We start from the raw sequence: 11,511 nt of genomic DNA, 5'->3' as shown, positions 1-11,511 counted from the left end.
GGAAATACTTAATCAGCTGAAAGGTCAAGGGGTTACTGCTGTGCGGAAAATAACAAAATTTGTAGAAAAAAAACAAATTAACACTCCGTTAATGGTTTTAACTTTTGGCAGCACTCGTCTTCCCAAGGAAATCTTTTTTGGCTGGATGAAAGTGTCTGTCAGAACGTACTATGAAAGCCCAATGATTTGCCGGAATTGTCTCGAATACAGACATACAAAAAAACGTTGCAACCAACCTACTCGTTGCACTCGTTGTTCACAAAACCATTCGAACATGGAAAATAAATGCGAGGATAAATTCCGATGCCCCCATTGTCCAGAAGGGGAGAACGAGCACTCCGCGGCGGGGAGGAAATGCCCTCTGTACCGCCATGAGGAAGCGGTCATTCGTTGTAAAACGGATGAGTCCATTTCCTGGGCGGAAGCCCGGAGAAAGGTTGGCTCGCTCAATGCTAAACCTACTTATGCATTGGTCACCGATGCGGACAGTGCTCGAAAGGATAAATTGATTGAAGCTCTTACGGCAAACGTCCAAAATCTCACGGAAAAAATAGAAATTCTCCTGAAAGAAAGGGAAAATTACTCCAAAATCGAAGAAGAATTTCTGAACTACAAAGAACGAGTGAAAAATTTTCTGAAAAACAACAACATCTCACCAACAATAACTCCAGTAAAGGACAGAAGCCAGCCCAGCACACCGCTCAACCAATCTGGAATGACAACCCCTACTTCGAGTCAAAAACAACCAGAGCAACAACAATTTCACACAGAATTGCAGAAACAGTTGCAAAAAACCCAGAAGCAGCAAAAACAAGAACCAAATAATCCAAAACTGGGCTTTCAAGTACCAAAAAATATCCCGAAAAAATCAACCACACCAATGATAACGAGACAAACAAGTAAAACACAGCAGAAAACTCCCGAAACCACCGATCACAGCGGTAAAAGAGGGGCACAATCACCTTTAGCTGATAAAAAGAAGAACAAGAATATTAAGCACGACAACGAAGAAGATGATGATGAATACAGTTCAGAGGAAAGCATGGATCACAGTTCTCTCGAACAGCAAGAAGAAAACGAAACCACCCCCCAGTTTTTTCGGAAATAATATAACATACACAAATACACAACAAATACGACAACCTATCACCGAACCCACAACCAATGTTCTCAGCCAGGAAAAATCACCACCCCATCTGAGGCTCAAGTGGCGTGAGTATCAGTCACTGGGTAATATGTGGAAGGGGATGGTAGCCATCCAGGACGCAATCCTCATACCTGTCGATGGTGAACCTCCTTTCACAGCCCAGATGGGTGCAACGTCGCCCCAATGTGTTCGCCCCCACAACGACATGCAGATTCCCAGATCATCCCAAAACATGCTAAGTCTAACGAACCCCTTTCCTACTTCAACTACACCACAATGGGACCCAGGAGAAGGGACTAGCAGAGGGTCCGTATCCAGAAACCTAACAGCTACAATGAGAACAACTCCACCCGCACAAGCATCACCTCAGCCTACCAGGTCTCGAGGTCAACCATTCATCCTTCAATGGAATATGAGAGGTTTCTGGACGAACGAGGCTGAACTGACACGAATGATCTGGGGTAAATTACCCCTCTGTTTAATGCTTCAAGAAACTCTAACAGAATCATATAATACGCTGATAAAAAGAAACTACAACATATACAAATCAACCTTTACCCCAAATGCCAGAAAAGGACACGCTGTAATGGGAATTCTAAAAGCAGTGCCACATGAAATGGTTGAAATAGTTTCTCAGGTCCCCGCAGTTGTGGTTAAACTCTTTTCTCCCATTAAAATCACTCTTGTGTGTATCTATAACCACTTTAAAAGTGGCTACCACACAAGTACAGCGAATGCACTGGAAACGCTGTTTCAAGAAATCACACCTCCTTTTCTCGTGGGTGGCGACTTCAACGCTCGTCATTTTACATGGGACGATGCTACAAACACAATGGGCGAAAACGTTGCTATGTGGGCCGCACAAAACGAAATGGTGGCATTGAACGACGGATCAAAAACCAGATTTAGTCCTATACAGAACCAACAGGACACAGCCATAGATGTAACTTTTGCGTCATCTACCATCATAAATAGATTCAAATGGTCAACTCTCTCGGAACCATGCAACAGTGACCATATACCAATCTTTGTAGAGCTTGATGGTCCATGTCCCACAGTACCTGCTGTTAAAACATGGAAACTTATGGAAGCCAACTGGGAAAAATACCAAACTGAGATAAGCGACGAACTCCTTATCATCCCTCGTCCTAACGTGAGGAATATAACAACAACCATTTTCGAAACTGCCAAACGTTCGATACCGCGTACCACAGGGAACACAGCACCAAAATATGCTCCTTGGTGGACTGAAGAAATAGGTTCGAAAATAAAAGATCGGAAGAACAAATGGAAAATTTTGAAGAAGACCAACAAGACTGATGCTCTGTGGTCGAACAGAAACGAGGAATTCCGTAAAGCTAGGGCTGAAACAAGAAAATTCATTATAGAAATGAAAATAAAATCCTGGGAAGACTTTGCCAGTTCGTTCAACTTCAATACTCCGGTTTCGAAAATGTGGCAGAATTTTGGGCAAATCACTGGTCGCAAGTCAATAAGAACAAGAAGAATGACAATTGAGGGAAAATATACAGACGATCCGCACATCATAGCCAACCATATTGCTGACAGCTTTCAAAAAACTTTTACTACAGATTATCCGCCAAGTATTCAGTACTCACCACGTCCCTCCATACCCGCCAACATTCGCATTGATCGGAACTTTTCCATCAATGAATTGAACGCTGCTCTACAAAAGTGCTCTGGGAAATCTTCAGGTCCTGATGAGATCCCTTATTGCATGATAAAAAATATGCCCCCCGAAGCCAAAGTGGTTCTCCTTGAAATGTTCAACGATTTATGGAAAAATGGAGAATACCCCCAAGAATGGAAAACTAGTAAAATTGTTCCTATACCTAAGCAAGGAGGAGGGCCGGAAGAAGTTGAAAATCTTCGACCGATTGCACTCACCTCATGTTTAGGAAAAGTTTATGAAAGACTGATAAACCGAAGATTGCAACAACACCTGGAAACCGAAAAACTACTCCATCCTAACCAACATGCATTCCGAAGTGGAATGGGAACCACTAGCTACCTGAGTAATCTCAAAGATGTCCTCACTGAACATCGGCATGAAAAACTGCATTCGGAAATAGTATCGCTAGACCTCGCCAAAGCTTTCGACCGCACTTGGCGCCCAGGTATTCTAAAAGCTCTGGAAAAAGCCAAAGTGGGAAACAGAATCTACCAAGTAGTATCAAATTTCTTGAAAAATCGATCGTTTTATGTTGCTGTAGCAGGAACACATTCATCTATCCGTCCTCAAGATACGGGTGTCCCACAAGGATCAGTGTTATCACCGACCCTATTTATCCTTGTGATGAATGGGATATTTGAATATATCCCCAGAAATATTTCTGTGCTCATCTACGCAGATGACATTCTATTGGTTGTTGGAAGTAAATTCATAGCCGTATGTCGCAAAAAATTGCAGTTTGGAATTGATTGCATCCTGAAATGGGCGGATAAAAACGGTTTCACAATCAACGCACGAAAAAGCACATTACTGCATATGTGTTCAGGAACGAGAGGAAAAAGGCACCGCTTTTACCAACAGAAACAACTGACAGCAAATGGGACTGAAATTAAGCGTACAAGATCTGCAAAAATCCTGGGCGTTGAAATCAATCAAGCAGCAAACGCAAACACCCACATTCGAACCCTGAAAAAAGAATGCGCTCGTAGAACCCGATTCCTGCAAGTTTTAACCAGCTTAGGAAGTCGTGAAACACTTTTAAAAGTTGGTTTTGCCACAATCATTTCGAGACTTTTCTATGGCTGGGAAATATTTGAGCCTCACGAAATATTTGAATTAGAAACGGTTTACAATAACTTCCTCAGAACGGTGTCTGGAGCTTTCTGTACATCCCCTGTAGAATCGCTTTATACAGAAACTGGAGTACTCCCATTCAAATCTCTGGTTACTCTAAACTGGGCACAGAAGGCTACTTGGATAGCCGAAAGGAAATACGAAAGCGAGAACTTCCTTCTGAACAGGGCAAATAGTTTATTTGAAGAAATAACTAACCAACGACTACCGCATATACTAAAATTAGTATCAGAAACCACCAGAAATTGGGATGAAAAACCACCAAAAATAGATTGGTCCTTCAAACGCCAATTCAAAGCAGGAGGAAATTGTGATCGAGCAGTTGCTATTTTTCGCTCAATGAAGAGTAATAAATATCTTCACATGGAAGAGTGCTACTCCGATGGATCTTTAGCTAATGGCAAAATAGGTTTCGGAGTTTTCAACCCATCAGCAGAAGATGTCTCTATGCAATTACCAGAAACTTTCTCTATTTTCTCGGCGGAAGCAATAGCGATATACTATGCCATGAAAGATGCCACAACACAAACTGTGCTATACACGGATTCCGCCAGCGTTTTGAGTGCATTAGAATCCGGGACGAAACACCCGATAATCCAGAAAATCCAAAAAAGCTGCAATCTGGATAAAATTACCTTCGTGTGGATCCCAAGTCACATGGGTATAAGCGGCAATGAGAAAGCAGATAACCTCGCGAATATAGGCAGAGAAAGTGTCATGCTCTCAATGGGAACACCCAAAGATGATGCATTAAAATGGATAAAATCGAAAATCTCGGAGCAACACAGCCGAATATGGAGGAGAAACAGAACAAACAAACTTAGAGAAATAAAGTCAACAACCGGAAAATGGATAGATGTAACAAACAAAAAAGATCAACGCATCCTTACGAGACTACGAATAGGACATACCAGAATGACGCACGATTATCTACTGAAACATGAAGAACCGCCGATGTGTGATACCTGCAACGTGGTAGTTACTGTGAAACACATCATTTTGGACTGCTTGAAATACAACATCCAGAGAACGGAATTGATCAACGGAACAACGCTAGAAACAGTGTTAAGAAATGATAAAGAAAGTGAAGAAAAAGTGTTAAAATTCATTAAAAAGTGTGGAATAAGTGAAATTTGACATGTATGATATTTTGAATTAATTTTTCGGAGGGTGAAAGCAGCTGGTTAATCCCTCAATAAATAAAGCGTACAAAAAAAAAAAAAAAAAAGAATTCAGATTCAGAATTCAGATTCAGAATTCAGATTCAGAATTCAGATTCAGAATTCAGATCAGAATTCAGATTCAGAATTCAGATTCAGAATTCAGATTCAGAATTCAGATTCAGAATTCAGATTCAGAATTCAGATTCAGAATTCAGATTCAGAATTCAGATTCAGAATTCAGATTCAGAATTCAGATTCAGAATTCAGATTCAGAATTCAGATTCAGAATTCAGATTCAGAATTCAGATTCAGAATTCAGATTCAGAATTCAGATTCAGAATTCAGATTCAGAATTCAGATTCAGAATTCAGATTCAGAATTCAGATTCAGAATTCAGATTCAGAATTCAGATTCAGAATTCAGATTCAGAATTCAGATTCAGAATTCAGATTCAGAATTCAGATTCAGAATTCAGATTCAGAATTCAGATTCAGAATTCAGATTCAGAATTCAGATTCAGAATTCAGATTCAGAATTCAGATTCAGAATTCAGATTCAGAATTCAGATTCAGAATTCAGATTCAGAATTCAGATTCAGAATTCAGATTCAGAATTCAGATTCAGAATTCAGATTCAGAATACAGATTTAGAATTCAAATTCAGAGTTCAAATTCAGAATTCAGATTGAGAATTCAGATTTAGAATTCTGATTAAGAATTCGGATTAAAGATCAACCTGGAATTTGAATATATTCAAATATTAGACTAAGTGTTGTAACTCAAAATTCAAACTTTAGAATCAGAATAAGATTTCAGATTTAGTTTCCAGAATGAGATTAATCATTTAATAGTCATATTACTTTCCCCTCCTTTTGTGGGAATTTTTCCTCTATGCATGGTTGAGCTCTAAAAAAAGTATCATGCTAGGGCACGCGTCACGGCTATCCATCAATATTGTAGTTGGTTTTACTTATTCAGTAAAAAAAAGCATAAAAAAACAGTAAGATTCGAACCGTGACCAGCAACGTGAAAGTTCTGGTTGCTACCACGGCACCATTTCAGCGTGTTATAAATCTTGGAAATTCTACTGTTTAAATACCATTCTTTCCATACATAAAATGAGCTCCTTACATACCAGTTCGCTTTTCCCCAAAAAAACGTACCAGGCATCATTTTTTTATATTGAGATTGGAATTTTTCGTGTTTGAATATCTGAAATCATTCTTATATGATTCAGAGGGAAGGAATCTATCATGTATATTCTATATTATTTTATATATTTCCAAATATAATTTAAACTCTGTTAGAAAGGCTCCAATCCACTGTTAAGTGTATTAAATCGGGTTTTTTCAGTATGTTAACGATAACGATAACTCTGAATTGCTTAAATTATCAAAAAATGATCAAGATTTAGTGATGAACCGATTTAATTTCTGTTTTTTAAACACAGAAATTCGTTTACTTATGCATTTATATTTATGTTTAAAATTTGAAGTTACAAAAAAAGTTAGTAGTTTTCTGTCGTTTCGCAAATTTTTAATTCAGAGTAAGGAACATCATTTTGAATAATTTATTAATGACCTACCTGCAAAAGCATTGTTTTAAATTGGATTATGAACCGTGTCAGTAAAATTTATAAATTTATAAATTTTTTCAAGTTGGTCCTGATAAATTAGGCATTTTTGATTTTGTTATTATTTCAAGATAAATTTTAATTTAGAAAATTAATCAATAACACGAGTTTACAAAATTTAAAAAAAAAATCGTGAACTTGATTGAATGACCAATATTTTAATGTAAAATTGGGCGCTTAATCCGAAAATGAAATTCAAAAAAATCTCAGTAGAACCGTTTTTGAGTTATACTCCAAATATGAAATTTTGGAAAAATTAAAAAAGTTCTTGTACTTAGATGAAAATATCTCGGACGGCATAACAGTAATTTGAAGTCCCTCTTTTGCTTGCTTATGCTTATGCTTATGATACATACACAGCCAGATCTTGTCAGCATCCCGGTGAGTAGTAAAAGTACATTTACTACTCATCTTAACTAGGCCGGGCCCACTGTGCAGTATTGGACGCAGAGACAATTGGAACACCGGGAGGAAGAAACGTGGACAACAGTACCATACGTTTCCATGGCTACCTAAAACTAAGATTTCAACGTTGGAAGCACATATGCTAAATTTTCTGTGCTCCTTGATGATGGCCCGTATGCATTCGTCCTTCTGTGGATGGAAATGATGTTTTTTTGCACAGAAATCCAAAACTCCAATATTTCCTTCCAAATTTCCTTAATTTTCTTTTTGATCTGTATTGTATTAACGTGATTAGTAATAGTAATTTAGAGTTTCGGATTTCGACGCACTATCATTTCTGGTCTTTGACCTTGGATATAGCCTTTGCTCGCTCTTGAAAAGAAATATTAGAAGAACAAAAACACATAATTAGTGTTCCCAAATCCCCTTCCCCCAGAAAAACTTTTTTCAAAATAATTCAACGATAAAAACATATTGCGCATTTTAAAGCGTCAAATGCGGTTCAAACTATCAATATAATATTGGAGGGAATCCTGTGGATAACATTCAATGGGTTAACTTTAAAGTGAATTTTTCAATTGAAACTTACTTTTTATAATAAACCTGTTGAAAATCTATTTTATTCATCTAAATTTATTGGAATTATTTAATTAACTGAAGATTAAGAATTAGTACGAAAAAACGAGAATCAGAAAGGCGAAAAATTGGAATTGGCTCACCAAGTTTGCTGCATTCGCTCGTAGTTATCACATATATTCGGATATGTGCCAAATGTGTTTCGCCGACCCAGGGACATCATCAAGCACACATCGATTCAACTTGCCTTTCTTCACTTCCCACCACAAATCTACCCCCTTCCTCGTTTCACCCTCACATGGAAAAGATTGAAACTTTTCCATGTATCCAAAAATAGTTGACATTTTCGCCTAACCCTCAAAATTCAGAGCATTTTTGGGCATACACTCATTCAGGACACATGTTTTTTCACTTTTTCAAGATCTTAAACATTGAACCAATTGAAGTGATCGCAGTAAGCTTCGGTATGCAACTTAACGACGTTCGCTCAATCGTAGCGAAATAACAAATAATGTCCGCTTCCACACCCATTTCAAAATTTGTTTCTCAGATGCCTTCCAAAATACAAAAACATGCAGTCAAATGAATACAGAAATCTTAAAAATTTTCATTTTTCTTCCAAGTCTCGTCTTGTGGTTGTAAAAACACTCTTAAACGCACAGTTATATCACTTCTGACACTATGGACTTCGAAAAAACGCGTGCGCTGCATCAAAGTCAACGCCTCTAACCTGATCTGAATGTTCTTACTGAAAAAATGTTCACTAGACAACTTTAACTCTACGCATCGGAAGATTTGGTACAAACACTCAATCACTTCAACTCTCTCTGAAAGTTAGAATTTCGAAAACTCGTAAATTTTTCTAAAAGTTATTACAAAATTTCCACGACCGAAAAAAAACGCGTGTTGTCCGTTCATCACCCGCCTACTATCCAGCTTCAAACATCGTAATTTGAAGTCCCTCTTTTGCATATTGAAAGTAATAAGTTTTCTATCGATCATCTGAACACTGTTTTTGCGAATGATCAACAATATTGTTGATACTTGTGACTTTATGATAGAAAAATTTATTAAAAACGCATTTTTTTAGAGAAAATTTTGTTTCAGGAAAGTTTTAGACTCAATGGTAATATTTAAAAAATCTGATTTTCTTCTGCGCCTAAATGTCAATTTAAAACAAAGATTTCAAGTGGTTATTTATCAAAATCGGTTGAAAATTGAAGAAGTTATGGCTACTTCAACCATAACAGTATTTTTTGTAGTTTTTAATAATTTAACGAACCACAGTACACTTATCATAGTATAGGTAATTTTTTTATTTTTATAAAAAAATTTGGAGCATAACTCAAAAATGGTTCTACTGAGATATTTTTGAATTTCATTTTTGGATTCAGCGCCCGATTTTACATTAAAAATTACCTTCAGTTTACTAAGATAAAAAACACTTTAAACTAGTGTAATTAACTTCGATATTATTGCAAATCACAATCCTGCAGTCAAAATTAACGTATACATAGTTTTCCAGCGAAGAAAAAAAACAAACACAGCTGCTCTAGTAGGCTAAGCAATTAAAGCAAACATCGAAGAACGTTTGAAGAAAATCATTGGTTTTCCCTCAGAGAGATCCCAAATGAAACATGCCAAAGAGAGAAAATTTTCCAAGAGAGCTTTCGCTCTTCGTCGACTTTGGAAAATTGGCGGGAGCCAGTAGCAACTTTACAATCAACAGGAGGCGCCGGAAAAACCTGTTTGTTATCATTCGGACTCAGTTCAGTTTCGGTGCGAACTTCGTCGCGAACGGTTGACGCGGGATGAGCGTGCTTTGGTCCATGTGTCGTGTTCGTGGATGATTTTTTTTCTAACGGCTTTTCCAGGACGTCTTCCTTCGGGACGGATGCACGCTACTAGTAGTGCGATGAAAATTCCGGGACGCGTTCGAGGGAATTCCAGCTAAGGGAAGAGTGCCAAAAATAGTGCAGCTGCAAGCATCCAGGGGGCATCAGGAGGCAATGCAGAAATGTACGCGCGTCACCTTTGCCATGGATCAAGTTTGTTTAGCATCGTGCACCTAGCTTGTAGTTTCATCAACGAAACCACATGCAGCAGAACCGAACTTTTATTTTCGGGGTAGCTAAATTGGATTAGCTCGCTGCCGTCAAACATGTGCCAGAAATTGGGTTTTCCCTGCTGCTTAAGCCAATCGTCCAGGATTGGCGACGGTCGATGGAAAATCGGAGTTGGAGAAGCACAATCAAGTGGGGTCTCAAGTATTTGATCGATGTGAATTATTCAGGGGTCAGCGGAAGCTCCGATCCTTACGGATCATCAGAACAAGAACGAGCAGAGGTGAAGCAAAGCAGGATTGAGTGAATCGGATGGAATGCTTAATTTGTGTAATTTGTGTCCGAGGCGCATTCGTCTTTGTGTTTGATGAATCTATGAATTCATGGACGGAGAAGCGAAAGATGGGAAGTGAAGCAGTAAGTGGTTTGTTTGTCCGGCTATGGAGCTTGAAGAGAAGAGAAGAGCTGCGAAAAGCAGACAGGGAAGGCAAATTATATCAATATTGACAAAGTGTAGTAGACAAGCGATTTAACGACTGGTGGTGTTGATTCCTGCTTTGGTTGAATTTTTCCTAGAAAGGTGAGTTGGAGCAGAGAAAAAATGAATTACGTTTGCAATGAGTAATAGAAATTTGGAAAAAGTTGTGGAAACTCATGTAAGCCAATTTCGCGATGAAAAACCAAGTAGTTTTCAAGTATTTTGAAACATGAAGGTCGATTTTGTTCTTGATTGAAATAAGAATTTCAACGATAGGAGATAATAATAGTACAGGTGCACAAAAAAATGCTCAAGAGTAGAGTTTAGAGCATGGGTGGCCAACATTTTCAAGAGGCGGGCCAAATTTCTGAAATAAGATTGACTGGCGTACCAAAAAAATTATTTGTTTTTGAGTATTAAAAAAATTAACAGATTTTTGAAAACGGTATGAAAATATTTGCCTAGGTCACATCAAGTAAATATTAAGCTTGCCAGATTGCCCGCATATTTAATAGAAAATTTGGGAAAAGTCTGGTCCGGCTCGGATACTCGGATTGCATTGAAAAATGCTCGGATGCCAAATCGAACAAAAACAGTCAAATTGTTTTGTAAATTTTTATAGTTTGAATCCAAAAGGAGAATTTTCGATTAGGTTTTACAAAACTAATCATGAAAGGTTTTGTGGAAGCCTAAAACACGATTTAAAATTTGCTGATTACTTTTGATAGACATTTTTTATATCAAGTTTTTTTTGCTATTTATTTGCTATTGATATTGCCTGGAGTTTTTGTCGAAAATTTTGAAATCAATTGCTCGGATTTTACCAGGTTTTTAGACGGAAAATAGTCCGGATTTTTCCGGCCTAGATACGTCGTTTTTGTTCTTGCATATTTTTACAAATTTTGTTCCATGTGAATAATCGTATGAATATTACGCAATACGAAATCAATTATCCTTATGTACTTTGAACGTCAATGTCTTCAAAACATTCAAAATCTCAGCGGTTTATTCATCCCAGAAATGTCAAATGAGGTGACTAAAATGGACATAAACTCCATTTTATAGTCTCCAAATATAATAAAAATGACCGCCCATTTTCCATAGTTTTCAAGTTCACCGTTTCCTAAGAAAAATTTGATAGGCAAATTAAAAAACCGCAGAATTGTATTGTTGAAAAAAAAGCGTTTTCCAACTTTTGACATTTGAAAGAATATTTTTTT

The 11,511-nt window shown here is 37.6% G+C and overlaps 2 protein-coding genes across 2 annotated transcripts in view; both read left to right on the top strand.

Moving 5' to 3' along the window:
- Window positions 1–274: 274 nt before the first annotated feature.
- Window positions 275–9,704, top strand: LOC129753290 (uncharacterized). Its single transcript, XM_055749091.1, has 4 exons — window positions 275–1,092; window positions 1,175–1,608; window positions 1,651–5,058; window positions 9,625–9,704. The coding sequence occupies exons 1-4, from the start codon at window positions 275–277 to the stop codon at window positions 9,702–9,704; spliced, it is 4,740 nt and encodes a 1,579-aa protein (XP_055605066.1).
- Window positions 9,705–10,060: 356 nt separating this feature from the next.
- Window positions 10,061–11,511, top strand: part of LOC129753289 (voltage-dependent calcium channel type A subunit alpha-1-like) — a 260,599-nt gene continuing 259,148 nt past the window's right edge. The window contains 1 exon segment of the mRNA XM_055749089.1: window positions 10,061–10,393. The gene's annotated coding sequence lies outside the window, so the exon portion shown is untranslated.

Source organism: Uranotaenia lowii, chromosome 3 (genome assembly GCF_029784155.1).
Source record: "Uranotaenia lowii strain MFRU-FL chromosome 3, ASM2978415v1, whole genome shotgun sequence".
Lineage (NCBI taxonomy): Eukaryota > Metazoa > Arthropoda > Insecta > Diptera > Culicidae > Uranotaenia > Uranotaenia lowii.
This window is presented reverse-complemented; position numbering and strand designations above follow the sequence as displayed.

What these genes read in the sequence shown, in the direction of transcription:
- LOC129753290 (XM_055749091.1), top strand. Translation starts at nt 275, where the DNA reads ATGGAAAATAAATGCGAGGATAAATTCCGATGCCCCCATTGTCCAGAA. An exon ending in GAAAACGAAACCACCCCCCA is followed by an intron (nt 1,093 to 1,174) that starts GTTTTTTCGGAA and finishes CAATGTTCTCAG; the next exon opens with CCAGGAAAAATCACCACCCC. An exon ending in ACTGACACGAATGATCTGGG is followed by an intron (nt 1,609 to 1,650) that starts GTAAATTACCCC and finishes AAACTCTAACAG; the next exon opens with AATCATATAATACGCTGATA.